This window comes from Aptenodytes forsteri, unplaced genomic scaffold (assembly GCF_000699145.1).
Source record: "Aptenodytes forsteri isolate BGI_AS27 unplaced genomic scaffold, ASM69914v1 Scaffold231, whole genome shotgun sequence".
Taxonomy (NCBI): domain Eukaryota; kingdom Metazoa; phylum Chordata; class Aves; order Sphenisciformes; family Spheniscidae; genus Aptenodytes; species Aptenodytes forsteri.
The window spans coordinates 1,560,891-1,579,267 of NW_008796046.1; the positions used below are offsets into that span (position 1 = coordinate 1,560,891).

At 48.6% G+C, this 18,377-nt stretch overlaps 1 protein-coding gene across 1 annotated transcript in view; it reads right to left on the minus strand.

The window, feature by feature from the left end:
* The window catches only part of WNT11 (Wnt family member 11), a 23,919-nt gene extending 6,558 nt beyond the window's left edge, over nt 1-17,361 (minus strand). Inside the window, exons 1-4 of the mRNA XM_009286118.1 lie at nt 17,155-17,361; nt 7,776-8,011; nt 6,737-7,014; nt 5,001-5,293 (exon numbers count right to left, since the gene is read on the minus strand). Of these exons, the coding sequence (XP_009284393.1) occupies nt 5,001-5,293; nt 6,737-7,014; nt 7,776-8,011; nt 17,155-17,237 (890 nt within the window). The 5' untranslated portion in view covers nt 17,238-17,361. The remainder of the gene's footprint in view (nt 1-5,000; nt 5,294-6,736; nt 7,015-7,775; nt 8,012-17,154) is intronic.
* Nucleotides 17,362-18,377: the final 1,016 nt, after the last annotated feature.

Sequence of the window (18,377 nt, forward strand, 5' to 3'; positions counted from 1 at the left end):
CAGACTTGTTCTCCAGACCCCTCACCAGCCTTGTTGCCCTTCTCTGGACACGCTCCAGCACCTCAATGTCTAATTTCCTCCAGTTTAAACTTCTGGGACACTCACAGAAGAATTATTTGCTATTTGTTGTCATCATTTGTTGGATCCCATGAAAAAAGAGTGGCACACCTTATAACAGTTCCACAAATTACTAAATCGCCATACAGATTATAACCTACTCAAAGCCAAAGTTCATCATATTGCTTCTTGTGCCCTCACTGAGCGACAGAAACTAAAAGAGGCTGTAACAAAAACAAACACCAAATGCTGTTGTCTACCCATGTTGTCTACCACTCTTCCCCATCTAAATATGAGTGCTTCTGCTAAGAAATTTCATAGCCCACAGAATCACGCAATGCAAAGCGTATTTTTTGGCGTGGCAGGAAACAAGTGGTATCAAGGGCTGCCATTGAACACTGAAAACCACTGTATCCTTTCTTTGCAGCACTTGATCAGCCCTGCTGTTGGGATCACCGAGATGTCAAAGAGGCACTAAAGATGCCAAAGCCTCTAAGTCTTTGCAGTCACCCCCCAGCAGCAGATGCACGCTTAGCTAACTTCATGCGTGTTCCTCTCCAAGAAAACATTCCAGCCTAAGACACCTTGGGAGACACTTAAGACTAATATTTTATATTGCAGAAAAGAACGAATAAGTGAGCAAAGAGCAACCACCAAAGAATGGCCACATCCGTTGCCAAAGTGCGTCAGCTAAGGAGCAGTGGCTGATCAACCCAGCTTAGCTGCGGCGCAACGGTGCAGCCCGATTTCTGCAGCGTAAGAGAGCTCCTTCCCATCTTCAGCAGGGAGGAAGCAGCGTTCACTTGGCTCCAAGACTGCTCTGGGACAGATCAGTAATAAACAGCTCAGTTATCTCCGCAAGGCTTCAGGGGCTGGAGGCTTTTGCACGCATGGCAGAATTTCCCTTTCCTTGGATTCCTTAGGGGACCTTAAACAGCCTTTGAAATACGATACATTGCAACCTACTGATAAAGAGGGTTAATACTTTTGCTTCTTTTCTCACAAAAGAGGTCTCAATTTTATAATCTGCTATTATTTATCATTTACTCGAAGCTGATAACGAATTTTTCAGGCAGGAGAAACTGAACTACCTTGTTAAAAGATGAGCTGTAGGGTGCTTTTGTCCAAGAAAGCTCTGAAACGGGAACATATACATTTTTTCCCAGTGGTTAAATCTGTTGTACTGAAAGTTGTACAATCCACTTGCTGCTCCACAGATCAGCTTCTTTAGATTTTTCTCCAGACCATTTTTTATTGTCTATGGAAGTGGGATGGTGGCATATAAGCACATGGAGTTTGGCTGGAGTCAATGAGAGCTGCGGTTGCAGCGAGCCTGTTTGCAGGAGCCTTGGACGCCGGTTGCAAAACTCAGCTCCTTAATCAGATTTTGAGCACTTCAAAGAGGCTTCAAATCTCGGGTTCAGGTTCAGCTCCCTGACTTTGAAATCTGGATACACCCCAAGCGCTTGGAGGCATGCAGATTTCCAAACCATTTCTAATTTCAACAAACTAAGAAAGGCCAAAGTGTCTTAGGAAACATTTCAGGCTTGTTCCGAAGAAGGCTTTGAAATCCTTTTAGCAAAGAGCTCTGAAAGGCTTTCGAGTAACCGGGTGCACGTTTTCCGAGTGGATTTTCACGCGGTTCCACTACAAGGTAACTTAATTCCCTTTCCTGCCTGAAAAATACACAATAAGTCCGCATAATGCGAGGGATAATTAGCGAGATGGAAGCCACCGATTAGATTATCCCTTCCACCCACCTGCCAGTGCAGGATTGTTCCCTGCAGCATACACTGAAACCCAATACGTCCAAGGTGTTGCAACTGAGCCATCAACCTCTGTCCTGCTTCCAGCGTGCTCTGAGCGAGCACCAGACCTGGGGGAGCAGGAGGCGGGAAAAGACTTTTTCTCCATATGATGCAAAACTACTCAATTTTTGTAATGAAAATGCAGCACTCTGAATTTTTTTAATCCAGTAAGACGAAAAGGGGATGTTAATGGGGTCCTGTCTTCTCTGCACCCCTCTGGAGGCAGAAAGTGGGGCTGGAAAGCTGCTGAAGCTGCCCAGATCAAGATCTTCTGGAGCGTGGTGAGAGGGGTCTGCACTGTAACATCCCCTGGGCTGATCCCTGCACCCATGTTCGTGGCCAGAAAAAGGCCAAAGAGGGAATAGGCAGGTGGTGGAAGAAGAGAAGAGAAGAAATGAACTGAGGGACCACCACGAAAAATCCCTTTTTGATTGCATTTGCCATAAAAGACCTTAAAAATTAGCCTAGTAGGAAACAGTGGGATCTCTCCCCAGAAAATTTTGATGTGCACAAGGATAAAATGTTAAGATGCCTCCGGGACTTGACTTATAAAATAAAAACCTGTTTGGGCTATTTCCATGCGAGTGTTTTTACATCTTTGCGGAGTAAGCTTGAAACACATTTTTCCCTGCCCTCTCTAACAGCATCCCTTTTGTGTCCCTTCTCCCTCATCCCTGTCATTAGCCGCTATCTCTGCAGCCCCAGGGCCGGCTGAAACAGAGCCACCGCGTTTAAAACACATTTAGATGTCCTCTCCGTGAGAGAAAAATTGAGAAGGGAAAAAAGCATCCACGGGAGGAGGAGGTTAGGGAAGCTCCCCTCCTTTTCCCCGCTCCCCCCAGGAAGAACGGACCGATCTGCAAGCACATTGTGCGCATTTTACACTTATTTCCTCTGCTAATTTAATACAGAAAAGGGGCTGCTATGGCTTGTGTTACACGTGCCAATTTTGAGACACCAGGCATCTTCTCAAGAGCTGGCAGATGGATTGCGATGAAAATGAGTGTCACTAGGCATGACCTTAAAAGCTGGCCTGAGAGATGCCTGCAGCTCAACACGGGACTATCTCGCCCTCCTCCCCTCCCACGGCCATCACCGTCTTGTACATCTGAGAATAAGTAGTATTTCTTGACAGGTTCCTTTTGAAAGTCATCCCATCCTGGCTTAGTATCTGGGTGCTCTAAATCCTCACTCAATCTCACTTCCCATGGACCCTCGCCTGGCAGGCTCACAATCACTGCTGTCGCCCAGCTCGGGATAAAGGGACGCCTGCAATACACATTTTCCTGTCCTCAGAAGAAAAAAAAAAAAATCATTCAAGGCCTTGACACATTTTTCATCCTTAGCTGGGATACAAAGGCAAAATCTGCTGTAAAATGAAATTAGATGAAGAAGAAGTCACGCCTCCCTCCCCCTTAAAAGGATTTCAGCACATGGAAAATGTTTTACTTGGCAAATCTGTAATGAATTCAGTCTGGTTTTGACACAACCTGTTGACTTCACACAATTCCTATAAAACTAATTTCCAAATAACCTCCACAATTTTTTCGTTGCAAAACAAAATGACACAACAAAGAGGTCTTTTTCAAGACACCAATTTGTCAAAATCCATACAAATCCACAAAACCATCGCTTCCACTCAAATGACATTTTCCCTCAGAAACCAGTTTCAACGCATGCTTTTTCCCTACAATCCTCAGTGACCCATAAACATCTTCACTTGCTAATTACTGCTCCACTGCTGGGCCGGTGATGAACATCAGCCTGGTGTTCCCACCACAGAGCTGCCAGATAAACACTGTTGTAGAGCAGTCCAACCATTGGTTTTGGTCCTAATGGAGGATACAAAACTGTAACTGCCGCAAAACCTCAGAGGACAAAAAGGACACACTTGTCTCACTCAACTGTCCTCATCTCCTGATCAGCTCCACCGGATAAATGCTCATATATTGTCTACAGAGTTGTGGTTCCAGATTAAATGGCCGTTGCCAAAGGATATCTTCTGAAGTCCCCTCACCAAATACTTTGTATGAATCAAAGGTATCCAAAGAGTATCTTTTCTGCATTTGGGTCATCTACTTCATTTCCATTACAGCAAAACCTTCTCTCCATTGAACCAAAGAGGTCCAAATACCACTATGTCCAACAAGAGTTAAAATGAAGACACCCCACAAAAGGGCAGGCGCATGCTCCTTGCAGCTTGACTGTCTGAGTCTCCACCACAAAGTAACACAAAGAGCAAAGAAGAATTATGAGAACTTTCTGAAGAAAGCCAAGCCAGCAGACAGCAACTGAGGCAGCTTGAAATCCAGCCATTGCAGCCACCTAACAAAAAAATCTGGAAATTCTGCAAAATCCTGGAAATACACAATTATTTGGCTGTCGAAGGGTCTGCTGCCCACCTGGAGATGCTCAGACTGCTGAAACGTGGAATTGGTTTGTCTTGGAGGGAATTAAACAGATCCTGGGAAGAGACAGGCACGTCTGCTGCCTGTGAAAGGGACAGCACTGTCCCCAGCGGAGGTTGGGCATGATGACCTTAAATCACTAATATTTATGGGATAAAGAAATTTCTCTGCACAGACATGAGCAATACAAACACACCTGGATTTTTAAAATGCAGTGGAAGAAAAATCCTAAAAATTCACCTTTGCAGTTTACAGGGCTTTTTTAAGGCTGCCTGGGAGCACTGGTCCTAATGGGGTTAACACTTGCCTACTTAGAGGAGCCTTAAAGTAGAGTAACAACTCATCACATCAGCAATGACTGCAAGAAATGACGTAGAGAGACTCAACACAGTAAAAACCAGCTGCCGGATCATTACAAGTTTCCGCAGAGGTGAGCCGCTTAGGGCATTTCAAAAGGTATCTTGTGCCTGCCTGTATAACGCAAAGGGTGTCTGCAGCCTTGTCTTGGCCACAGCCACCACTAATAGGCTTGGGCATCTGTAGACCACACTGTATGTTAATGTCCTTTACCTGCATGCATGTGCTACCTCGTATGTTAGAGATGTCCTTTACCTGCATGCATGTGCTACCTCCCCAGTTATTTGCCTCTTATTCATACGTGTTCCCCTCTCCCCCTTCCTTCTTTGGGGCTCAGAGCTTAGTCAGCACCCGCTGCAGAAACCCTCACCTGTCCTGGGTCCCGTGCGACCCCACTTTCTCGTTCTTCATGCAGAAATCGGGCGAGCTCTGCAGGTAAATCAGCTCCGTCTCTTTAACCGGCCTGATATCAATATCCTTTGGCACGAGGTATTTGCGTGTGCCCATGGGCCGGTGAACGACCTTGGTGGCTGATAAATACTTGTTTTTGAGGTCCAATGCAATGTCTCGCAGCTCTTGAAGGCCTTTCCAACAGGTCTTGATAGAGCATGACCCAGAAACTCCATGGCACTTACATTTCATTTCAAGAGAGGCTTTCAAGACCTGCGAAAAGGAATGCAGGAGTTAGGACATGCCCTTCTCTTACCTCCAAACAACCCACAAGCTTGCTAAAGAAGGCACTTTCTTAGCAGGGACTGCTGTAGGAAAGGACTGCTGCTCTGATTTCTGCACAGTCACTCTAGAGTAGCTACTGTGCAAAGGGAATGAGATCCCACAGCTCCTTGGTGATCACGATCAGCCCAGGATTACATTCACCAAGGCACCTTTGCGGCCAGCAGACAGAAGAGTATTTTGAATTTTGATCAGATATCTACATAGGGCTGCGTTTCCACCCTCTAAATTCCTAAGGAGCTGAAAATCAAAGCAATCCGTAAATAGATAATTAACATCCATTTCTGCCTCCAGCAGCTTTGGGCAACAGAGATGTCAAGGCTCCGATGAATTCAGAGCACCCTCACCCTGCCTTTCTGCTGGCCATGGGGCCAAAATAGCCTTTTACTTTGGTTCTGCACTACTCTCATTTCTGTAGGACATGGCAGGACGCTGCCAGGAAGGGGTGAATGCACCAGCCATGGCAACGCTATGTCCCAAACAAAAATGTGCCCATTGCAATTAAAACAAAAACTCAAGACATTACGAAAATAAAAAAAAAAACCAGATAGAGTGGGAACGGTAGAGAAAAACACCCAGGGGAGGCAAGTTCGGCATGGTTGTGCTCTGCAAAGGTGAGTTCAGCTTGTGGCTGCACAGTCAGCTGCCAATGAGCTCAACAGGCTCCAAGTTTTATCCGCTCCAACCCCCAAGCACAGGCAGCCCTTGGAAGGACTAAGCTGTGCGGTAGGACCAGCCTAGGGAACCGCTGCAGCCCCGGAGATGGGGGCAGGGGTCAGCTTTACAGTCCCCCACCCATTTCTCCAGCTGCATGGAGGGCTGCGATGGGGTTTTGCGCCTCGGTGCACACCAAGCACTGCGCATGGTTAGCATTATCCCTCCACTAGACACAAGCTGTTAAAAGCGGCTTCTGCCAGATACGGGAATAATCGCTAGCGAAGCAGTTTGAAAAGGAAAAATCAGCCCTCCTGGCTGCAGGGGTGGCTGGGAGGCAGCTGCTGCTGGATGTGTCTGGCAGATGATAATCCTCCACACTTACACGGCACTTCGCCTGTGCAACGCCCTTGGCAGAGCACGACGGGACCCATCCCCACCACACCTGCTGGGGTAAGCAAGCCAGAGCCATCCTTGGCTGTGGAAAGGGTGGCAATGAGACATCCCACCCACGGTTATATAGGGCTGATAATAGCATTCAGGACCTCCTGAGTCCCAGCGTTGAGTTATATAGCCACAGTCTTCAGCAGGCCAAAGGAGTTCAGAGCAATCTGGGAGAAACCTGCTCCTTTTGCTAGCTGATAGAGACACTGAACCTCACAGAGCGACCGACCACTACAGAGGATTGTACAATTACAATAACTCTCGTGGATTTGTTACCTGTCTCCCTACTTCACTGTTGTGCAGATGCATCAGTTTATTGGCTTGTGATCCTGATTTTTTCATCTTCATGGGAGCATCTGAAAATTTGGACCCCATGATAAGACCATAGTTGAGGTTGTCTGCACATCCTCCCCATCGATACCCAGGTCCAGGTGTCTCACCTGGGATGGGACCACAGGAACAGCCAGGGAGGTCCCCGGTGGTGCAGGCTCTGGCAATGGTGTGGCTGATGGCAGCAGCAGAAAGGGCATACACAAATGCTGACTCCCTTGTGCCTGGAAGAGACAAGAACTCCAGCTCAGCCTCCTGGGACAGCTAAACGTTCCCCAAAAAGAGACTCACACAATCTGTGCCCACAGAGCAGCAAACACACCAACTCACTGCAGCTGAGACCTCCCATGGCATCACCAGCTTGGAACACATCTCCTAAGTGAGCTCTTCAACACGAGGCAACATCCCAGCAGGGCAAGGAGGCACATGGACTTATGCAACTTGTCCATCGTGGTGTGATCCGCTCTTGGAGCATGTGAAGAAGTCCCCCCCATGGACTCTCCTGCCTCCTTTTGACCCCGTGCTGGATGCTGCTTGCTGGCAGGTCATGGAGCTGGCATGCATGGAGCTGGCGGAGGTGGTGGGAGGCCACAGAGCTGCGGCATGAGCGTGCAAGGATGCTCTGACCCATGAAAGCTGACTGTGCAGCCTCACGCGTAGTGTGTGCTGCTTGACAAGTCTGCATGCCCTGACCAGCAGCTCCATGGCTGTGAGCAAGTGCACCATGACTCCTAATGAGACGAGCAGACCAGACTGGTGGCATGCTTTGTCAGAGCCGTGGGAGACCAGGTCCTGGACTCGAGAGCTCCTGGGCATGACTGGCACCATAACGATGAACATGGTCTCAGAGAACATGACAACTAGGCTATGTAATCCCTCCACGTTCCCCCTGGTAGCAAGACCCTTCCCAGCCCCAGCTCGCATACACACACACTGGCTGACTCTACTCACTCATGTCCCCGGCTGAGCCAGCAGTGCTGTTTACCTCTCTCTAAGTCCAGCAGGTAGTTAGGAGCCAGTTCAATGGAAGAGCAGTTCCACCGCATGTCTGAGAAAGTTTTACGGCAGGTCTTTATCACTTCCCGTGCCGCCTGGATGATGGTCTGCATTAGCTCCAGGTTGCTGCGGCACAGCTGCACCTGGGAAACCACCAAGCCTTCGAGCTGCTTGCAGTGCTGGGTTTGATTCAGGGCCAAAGCCGAAGGAGTCTTGGACAGAGCTCTGAGGAGACAAGCACATGCAAAAAGGCATTAAAACCCACAAAAAAGTTAACCTTCAGGTCAATATTAATTTCTCCACTACCTCCAGTCCAGTGAATGCTTTGGCCTGTGTTCTTCTGACTTAATTTTAGCTACCTGTCAATAGGTGCTTAGTTTAAGCTGGTGAGAAAGATGGGCGACTATGAAGAGTGATTTATCTCATCTAAAGTAGGTGTTTAAGGTAGGTGGGAAGAAACACCCTCTAGAAGTGCGCATTTCTCTCCATCATCTAGGGGAGCCTGGACAAAGCTCCTGGGGCATATGCCAAGCTGACTGAATGTGTAAATCCTTATGGGAAGGTTTTTTGCTGAAGAATGAAGAGGAGGGACCTCCCAACAGAGTGAAAAATGACCCATCAGTTCCACGATAACAGAAAGCTGGATCTTCCAAGACTGTGGTATTCAGGAAGAAAAAAAAGTGAAGTTGGTGTTATCAGTGTTTTGCATTCAGCATCTGTCTCACACACTCTCCAAGGATTATGCTAAATGTCATGTAATTAATTATGGAGAAAATCCCCTGCAAGGCCTAGGGAAAAGCCACCAAGTTTGCAAAACAGATGCTTTCCCTTAGAGTTAATGCCAAGGGCCTCCACCAATTCCATCACTGTTGCACGTAGATAAGTCTGTTTCTCTAGTCTCCAAAAACGTAGCGCAGAAGCACGATGAGAGCATGTGCAGAGAGAGTACCATGGTCAAAACTGGGAAGGGATCCACTAGCACCAGCACTTATGTTACCATGGAAGAAACCAACAACACCCTGAAGACCCCATTGGTTCTTCTAGTGTGCAATTTCCAATGTTTCCAGGTAAAAAAGCAAAAAGCAAATGCTGCCATGCATCGTACCGGGCTGTGCTCTTCTTCCCCAAGCACCCACAGCGATCAGCAGAAGCCTGGTGTGTAACTCTCTTTGTATCTTTATGACCTGCTTAGGGTAGTCATAAATGTTATTCATTCCCATAAAACAACTTTCTAGCTGGCTGCATCAGTAACTGGCATCTGATCCTGGCAACACAACTGCCTTAACACATATTTCCTTCTCTCCTTGTTAAATGTGTTGCCTTTCAGTTTCATCCTAAGCCATCTTGGTTAGTTTGGCTTATTAGCAGACACATTTCTGGGTGCATTTCACTTTATTACTGTAACATCCACATCCTTCAGAAGTTAAATGAGATGGAAACGGAGCTAAAATTGAGCTCTAACCAAGATCAGGGGTATTAGCTCTGATCTCGGTTTTCAGGAAAACACATCCATGTTCCACCGGCTCCCTCAAGGTTGGCTTGAACCAGCTGCTGTGTATGTTGGAGCTCTCTCTGGGCTGCGCATAACTGCTAACCCCAACCGCTCTTCCAGCAGGGAAAAGCTACGATCCTTGCTAGGGCTGAGTAGGTCTGCACTGACAAATTCCCAGGCGGCTGGAGTTTGGCATTTCTGGCGCTAGATAATCAGGGGCAAACTTGGAAGGGAAACCACCACTCTGCTAGCTATGTAAATATATACATCATACACATATTTTAAAGAGGTCCATTAAATATACAGCGAACAGAAGTTCTGGCCGGTGAATTTCAAGGGAAAGGAAAAAGTCGAGTATTTAATTGTCAGAAATTCTGCCCTGTAGTTCATCTCGGTCCCTTGCACGCTGTTGCTCCTTGCAACGCTCCCTGTCTGGAGAGGAGCACCTCCAGAAGGCAACTCATCCTGCCTTAGATGTGAATCAGTGCTGGACCTGAGCTGGTGGAGACGAAACCTGTTGGTGATATTCTGGGTGCGCACGTATCTCAGATATATCATGTCCTTGAAGGTAGAGGCATGAGTCTTGGGACAGTACGAATGTCACCTGGCTGCAAACCTCTACAGTGTGGACATCATGGTAGTCCTTCAGGGTCCTTCTTCAGCCCATGCAAAGAAAAAGCCACATCTAGGGAGTAATTAGCCTGATGTGCTTTTAAGATCTACGGTAGGATAAGATGTGCTCATTTTCTGCTCTGGCTATAGAGGGAACCCAGGTACCGAGCTCGGATGCAGACATCTGGACTGTATAAGCACAGTGCTGGGTGAGATGAGTCCAACCCCTAGCACTTGGCACCAGAAACCTGTGAAAACTTATCCCAGAAAGCCTATCAGCAACTCTCAGGAATGGGCTGAAATGCAAGTCAGGCAAGAGGCCAAAGCAGCTCGTCGTTAATAGAGTAAAAATGATAAATACTCCAGCACAGTACGTCCCAGCAGCGAAATAAGCAGGCAGGGCGAGGCAGATGAAATGAGAGAGCTTCACAGCCTGAGCTTCAGGCAAACGAGGAATGCTCCAGGTCTCTGAGAGATACGGTACTATGGGGCACCAGCTCAGTTTTCTAATCAGAGGTGCCAAGTGACGCTTGAGAGGTCTTGGGATGTTTCACCTGGCCCTCCAGAAGGATGCATACATCTCCTAGGTCCTGCACCACATTCTCTAATCCTGTATAGAGGCCTTTGGCATCTTTAAAGGACCTGGAAGCTTACATTGAGGCACCTGCAACCATTACAGACGAGTCAGGAGCAGTAGAAATAACCACCTACAAGTTGGGATGAGAGCTGAGTTCAGACTCAAACTCATCCCCATCGTGAAAAAAGGGGATGTGATACAACGAGATCGTGTTATTACAGATGGCCTGAAATGATCACCATTAGAGAAGCAGATTTATAATGCAACAAGAAAGAAATCTGCTTTGTGGAAGAGGGAAAAGTATCTGCCAGACAGTCAAGAGAGGAAGGACCGTGGCCCCATTGGGGAGAACTCAGTAAATGGCAGCAATGGCTGTTTCTCATCGAATGAGCCGAGTTCCAGGGAGCCCGCCAAGAATAAAAATGCAAGACGCAGGAAGGTGTTTTCTGAACATCTCCCAGGCCTGAACTTCATGCCTTTGCTTGTGAGAACCTATAATTGGAAACATCTCCAAGCGTCGGGAGGAAAAAGTAAAGGGTAATGGAGATGGAAAAGAAAACTCACAGTTACTGGAGTCGCTTGCCGAGACCGAAAAGTGCATTTATAAATCACAGATCAGGAATGTGAGAGGCCTATTAGGTCATCTAGTCCATGCCCTGACAGCCCAGGTTTGCTCAGTCGCTGTCCTACATTCAGAAATGTCTTCTCCACCCCTTGTCGCTTTAAACCTGTGGCAAGGCACCAACCCTCCCTGCTCCCTAAATTCCGGCAGCACCAGGGAGGGATGCCCACCGCCTGCAAAGGACATTGCTGGGGAACAAAGTCCATTCGTGGGGCAGTGGGAAGGAAATCACCTTCCCCCAGAAAAGTCTCGTCCGCGGTGGGATTTGGTGGTGGGTCTCTATCCCATCTCCACCCAGTCTCCGTTGACCACCAGCACTGGGAAGGGAAACGGCCAGCCTGAATAAAGCAGCCCTCAGGGAAGAACAACGTTTAGTCCTCAATCTGGTAAAAAAAATCCCTGATAGACATCTTTCTTTGGACTCACACCCTTCATCCAAGAAGCAGCATGTGGGGATTTTACCTGCTGCCATCCCATAAATGCTGCTTTTTCACCGTTTCCTCCTGCTAGCGTCGTGCTCTCCTCCCTTGACTCTCCTGCCCCATCCTTCATTCTCCAGAAAGCTGAGGACAACTGAGAGGTGGTTGTTTTTTTTTTTTTTTAAATATAAATATTTGACCCATCCCTTTAAATAAACAGGCCCCAAACTAAACATCTCCTGCTTTATATATAGCATAGCAGGGCTTTTAATTGAAGTTATGGATACTGACAGAAAACCATAAACGTAATTACAGAGGAAATATGATGCATGAATGGATCATGACTTTCGTTTACTCTTTTAATTATCTCAGGCAGTTAATAAATTCATTTGAAAACATGAATGCTCTACAGTGTTAGGTCCTTGGAGAGGTATGGGCCCATTCCTGCAGATCTGGGCTCCATGAGAAGACTATTCATAGGAGCAGCAGCTTGGGAGAAGTACCTTCAGATCTGAGCAGACATCAATGAAAGCCATACAGGGTTTGGTTTACAAGGACCACTGTGCGTAGGACACTGCTCCTGGTCAAGCCAAAAGGAGAAAAACTCCTTGAATTGAGCGGTGCCGCACTGGTGCCCTTTAAAACACCCTTTAAGGGTGGAAGGGTCTCCCCTCTTTCTGATGTGGGCGCTCTCTGGAGGGCATCTCCCCATCGTCCCTTGTGTGATATGACCCAAGAAGGTCTCACAGCGGGACTGCTGGTGCAACCACGAACTTCTGCTCCAAATTGTCTGCTTTGCTTTCTGCGAAGGCACTCTTGTTTTTATGCCTTTTCTTAAACCCCTTAATCTGCCAGGGATTTGGGTGAAACAAAAAGATTTAGACAAAATTACACGGCTGTGGAGAGTGAAGTGTGTGGTAAACTTTAATAAAAGAGAGGCAGGGACTGGGGTTATTTTTGCATTTGATCCCATTGAAGGTTTTTTATCTGCAGGAGCCTCATTTTCTCAGGTTTTCAACTGGAAGAGGCTCACAGGACTGTTACAATAACCTTGTCTAAGCTCGCGGTAGTCAGAGGCAGCCCGTGGCCCTGCCACCCGGCCCTGCATCAGTCCTGGCCTGGGGACCACAAGCACTGGGAAAGCCACCACGTCCCCTGGTAAACGCTTTCAGTGGTTCTGCAAAGCCTTTTCAAAACAGAGAAGTGGGATTTATATAGCAAAAAAGAAAAAATAAAAGAAAGAAAGAGGAGGAAGAGGGAGAGGAGTGGGGGGGAAAAAAACCAACCCTGAAGTAAAAGCTTAAAATAAGAGCTGCTTTCAGATACGGTGCCAAATCCAGTGCTGGCAGTAGCGGGCACAAGGCCATTGACTTCCAGCCCGAGCTCGACTGAAGTCGATGCCAGCGGCGAGTTGGCTCACCGAGCGCCGAGGAAGGCCGTGGGGCTTTGTCAAGTTTTCCCGAGCTGCCTACGGAGCGAAGAGCAAACTTCAAAGCCTTTGTGTCCCCCCCCTCTCCTCGCCCACAGCCCGCTCCACTCCCTCCATCCCTGTCCTGCAGTCCTTTCACGGCAGCTCATCTAGCAGCCCCCTTGCCAGGCAGACGGTCTCCTCGCAGGCGCCCGTGCCCCCATGTCCCACCTCCCCCCCGGCTGGAGGAGAGAAGCAGGAGCTGCTGGGAAGCAGAAAATCTTTCCATTTTCTCCCCTGCTTTCTGCTGGCTGCAGAAAGGCTGCGGTGCTGCTCGAGGTCGGTGAGCTGGGGGACATCCCGCGTTCACCAAAATGCACGGTTGAGCCACCTTTTGCTCCTGAAGGGCTGTGATTTAACCATGGGAATTGTGCAGCAAAGCTGACCTCGTAGCTGGGAACGGTGCTCAGCTAGGAATGGCTCCAGAGGGCACGGGGCATGTCCAGACCACCACAACAGGGACAGGCAGGGACTTCCCAAAGGGACCAAGCTCCATCTAAAAATGATGGAATTCCTAATACCACCACTTGCTGTCATGGGCTGATCCTGCAAGCCACGCAAAGAAAACACTTGCTGCATTTGGCTCCTTTACAACCACTCTTTGCGTTGAAGGTGACACTCAACACAGAGGGACAGTCCAACCTGTGTCTTGGCGCCTGGGCAGAGGAGATGCCAACTCCCGAGGAGGCAGAAGTGCCTCGAAAGCCACTCTGTGCCTGGACAACCCAACATCTGCAGACCTCTGCGGCATGCACATCTGGCCGCAGCTCCCTCTAGTGCCCATCTATTTTTCAGCTCTACCCAAACGAATTGCTTCAGCAACCTGCTTGGCCAAACCCAAGCCCTCCTAGGAAAGCTAAAGGGGGTGCAAAAGGAGGCGGGTAAGGCGATGGAGTTCCTACACGCATTGGCCCTAAGACGTCTCCCACTGAAACCGATGGCTGCCTCATCTCCCCAGCCGCTGTAACGCAAAACAAGCACTGAGGACCACAAAGCGATGCAAAAACCCCCTGCTCTAAGGATGGGAAAGCGTTTGCAAAAAGCAACGTGCAAAAGTAAGACTCAGGGGCTCATAGGCATTGAAGGGAAAGGCTGCCTCTCCACGACAGCCCTGATCCTGCAAAGATCTGTCCGTACCCTGACTTTGCACCTGAGCAGCTCCCCGGAGCTCGGATGGAAGAGGCCAAAATATGAAGTTTCTCCAGCAGCAAGAGGAGGTTTATGAGATGCTGACCATTCACGCACCACGCTGGATGCTCGGCGGCGCACGCCACTATGACAGGGAAGGGCACGGTGCCGATTTACAACAGCTGGTGATCTGGACCACAGAACTCATAAAAATAAGCCAAATAAAATAAAACAAATAGCTCCCTTTTACATTCTCCCCACTTTTACTAATTTACAGGGGATATTCGCGTTACAGGGAAGTCCTAAATGGCTGAAATGTGTGTTTTTCTTCTCCCCCTCCCCCTGCAATTACATCACGCTCTGAATCAAAATTGAATTTCCTATCGCTTTCCATGTCAGTCGCTCCCTGTTCCTCAGGCTTGCAAACCCAGCCCGCCAGGCTGGCAAAACCCACCTCCTTATCTTTCCCCTCCCAAATACTCTTCGACGCTCGCCTCTGGCACCACGCCTACAACAACGGCGCAGCGAGCAGACCGCTGAGACAAGCCCACGACCGAAAACATCTCGTAGCACTTTCCTCCCTCTTCATCCCGTCCTTTCCCCCCCACCACCATTCACGAGCACGAGAGGGAAGGGGCAGGGCTTGGTCGTACAGTGCCCAGCGCGTGAGTCCGGGGCTGGGATTGCAGCTCCGAGGTATTACTCGGCATTCGGTAGCATCGATCTCCGTTCGCCAAGAGTTTACCCACGCGACTCCCAAGGATGGTCCCCTAGCCCCAAGGATGGCAGCACCACTGCAGCGGGGAAAAGAGAGTGATGGGGAGTGTGTGGGGGAGAAATTGGCCTGTGTTTCCATGGAAAAACAAGGGTAGGGAAGGGAGGAAGAACTGCAAATGAAAAAAAAAACAACCCCACACCATCATAATTTTGTGAAATCCCAGCTGGCAGTATCCCACTTGCGCGAAGTGCCCTGGGACAGGGAGTACAGGTCTCCGCCAGGTTTTAAACAGGTGTGAGGGGAGCCCCGCGGCGCATCTGGATGCAGTTCATGCTTCAAATGCCACTTTAATCCCAGCTTTCATCTTCCCCACTCGCTTTTCGATGGGGGGGGAGCGGGGGGGGAATACGTCTGCTGGGAAGGCGAGGAGTGGCGACAGGGTCTTTCCTCCAACTGCCTCCCCCCCACCCCATCCCCAAAAGCAACTCTCGCAGCTTAACCGCTTACTGGCCGAAAGGCTGCTTTTGCCAGCAAAGCTATTAGGGACCTTGCCCTGCCCTCCAGCCTTTTTGCGTGCCTGTGGCTTGTCAACGTGCTATCAGGTTCCCTCTGAAGCTCATCTCGCCCCTGCACTTCAGAGGAACCCAGGCTCTTCGCTGGGGACTTAGCACCTTGCTTAAGCAGGACCCTAATGCCAAGCATATAAGCAAGCCCCTCCACGCAGTTACGGGTCCGTACATGAGTGCCCTACTGAATCAGGGTGCCACAAAACAGCTTTATTTCTGTGCCGCATGGAAATAAAGGCTGCAAACGAGGCCAGGCTCTGCCAGCCCATGGACGTGTTGCTAAATGTCCTGCAGGGAGGAGATGCCCACCCTGTGCAAGGTGCTGGATGTATGCAGAGCTGAGAGCCTAAACAGCCGAGGAAGCCGGCAGAAAGAAATAGCTGGCCTATGTAATTCAGCTGTGATGACTGCTACAAGGTGTAAAGCCAAGATGGTGAAGAGCAAATCAGATCCTGACTCTCCCCTACTTCCAGGGTGGTCCTTAGAGTATGGAGACAGCACATTTCAATGCCCTAAAGTAGGTGACCATTCCTCCCACCTGACCATCTGCATTTAAACACCCTACGGGGGTGCTTCTCTTTACGCACATAAAAGGTGGATGTGTGGTCTCAACCAGCTCCCTGCAGTCCACGGCATCTCCAGAGGACATCTCTTGACGTTTGTGTTGGATGTTTCTTTGGAGAGGGCGAATCCCCGTCTGGAAGGTCCTCCTTCCCATGACTGCATGCAGGACAGCGAAAACCCTGGCTCCAACAAGACATCTAACTTGAAGATGTCCAAATTTAGAAGAGCCTTTACAAAAGGTGGCATGGGGAGAGCCTCAGATGATAATGATTGGGACGGTGGAACGGGAATTAGACATAGCACAGAAGGAGGAACAAAACAGGAACCTCTTGTCTCAATTTCCCCACCTAACCCCAAGATCCTCACCTCGACACACTATACCCTACACAACAGACTCTTCCTGGCATGGCATTTTATTGTGCCTTTTCTTTTACGGAAGATGCTCATTTGAGGCTAGCCCACATCCCCTTATTTATTTTGCGCACAGCTTCAAACCCGAGTAGAAAAGACAGATCACTCATCAAGGACATGAAACCAGATGGCTGTTGGAGGGGCTTGTTTGTTTATTTTGCAGTAAGCAACTAATTGATTGCTTGCTTAAGCAAAGAAATGAGATAGTGATGTTTTCACTTTGTTTGCAGTGACATTACCTCCGAGGAAACTCGATCCAGACTTGACCACACGCCCTGGTATTTCTTCACCCTCCTTCCCCTCCCCACCCCGGGCTCCCCCAAAATCCAAAGGTTAAAAGGTCCACAAAAAACCCATGTTATCTGTCAAGCATCCCCTGTGGTTGGAGATTGGCGGCGTTATCTTAGCTGCCGTCCCTACTGCTCTCAGCTCCTACTCAGCATGACCAGCGGTCCCGGTGGGAGAGTTTCCCAGCGTTTCAGGAGCTAACGCTAGAAACTTCATTAAGTGGCTCATGTGAGCGTTCAAGTGTGTGCCTTTCCTTTGGTATCAATGAGGAGAAGAAAAAGCGAGCCTAAATCATGCATATTTTGGAAAGAAGATGGAGACATATTGTTAGCACAAGCCCCTAGTACACACACTTGAAATCAATGAATGCCCAGAGAAATGCAGCGTTTGCTGCTCTTTAAATGGCTTTACAGTGTGCTTCAAACAGCAGTTGCAAAAACGGGTAACAGACCAGCAATGCCTACAAAGACTTTAAAAATGCATAGAGATAGCCAGGTACTTACATCCATTTTATCCCATAGCAAATCGCCGTCTGCAGAATCAAAGACAGAAAACCAGCTAAGAAAAATCGTGGACTCGGCTTCATTTTCTCCACCGTCCCCCACTTGCCAAAGGAAATCAGCTTCTCCAAAGAAAAAAAAGGAGTCTTCCTAATTTTCTGCACGACGTATTTCCCTGCAGTTTGGGTGCTGCTCCTCCTTGGAGATGAACAACCTGAAAGGAGAGAAAGAAAGAGCGCGAGCTACGGTTAACTCTGAAGTTTAGCGAGTCGTCGCGAGAGAGAGTTCTATTATCCAAATTGCAAAGGAGTGGTTTATGAATCATGAAAAAGTTCGGATTATCCCCTCTCAGTCCCCTCCCTCGCCAAGCCTTGATACAACCTTTCGAGGCAACAGACAGACAAACCGTATGGCTTGAATTACACCCTGAGTTATGGTCTGATTGTGTGTTTCCATTTAACCCTGCACATGGCAAGACTTCATTCGCTGCTCCACTTCCCCCCCCCAAAGGTTTGTGTAACTGCTCGGGGGAGAAAAGAAAAAAAAAAGATAAATCTTTAGATGAGTCCAGATCTTCATCTATTCATCTCTCCCTTCCTTCTCTCCAGATTTCTTTTCTTTTTTCCCCTCCTCTTTTTCTACAGAGAAGACAAATTATAAAAGCTGCATTTCCCGACTTCACGCAGGTGCCCATGCCCTGCAGATGTTTCGGTCTGATCTGTTACAACAAATGTGTTTTGCTCTTTCCCTTCTGCTTTCCTTCTCACCTCATTAACTCTGCCTCTCACTTCTTCCAAGTCCTCGGGCACCTGGAGCTCACAGAAAGGGCTGCAACTTCGTAAACATAAAATCACATTTCTGTCTCCGGGGAGCAGCCAGGAGGAGATAAAAGTTTTTCCCTTCCAGTCCAAACAAATAAACAAACCAGGTGCAGGACTAAAATTCTTAGAGGGGTCCTCTCTGTGTCCGGGGCACGGCTTGCTTATTTTAGCAGCGGTATTAATAGCAGGAAATGGGTTTCCCTTCAGTTATTCCCTTCAGACACCGCTCCAGGCTGCTCTTTGTGGTCTTTGCAAGGGTTTCCCACTCCACAAGAAAGCCAATAATAAAATAAACAGAAAAACCTGCCCGCCGCGTTGCGCCTCTGGAGTCTCACAGCCCATCGCATGGCACGCTGGCATGCCCAAGCCGCAACCGCGCATCCCCCCACGCCCACCCCCCCAAGA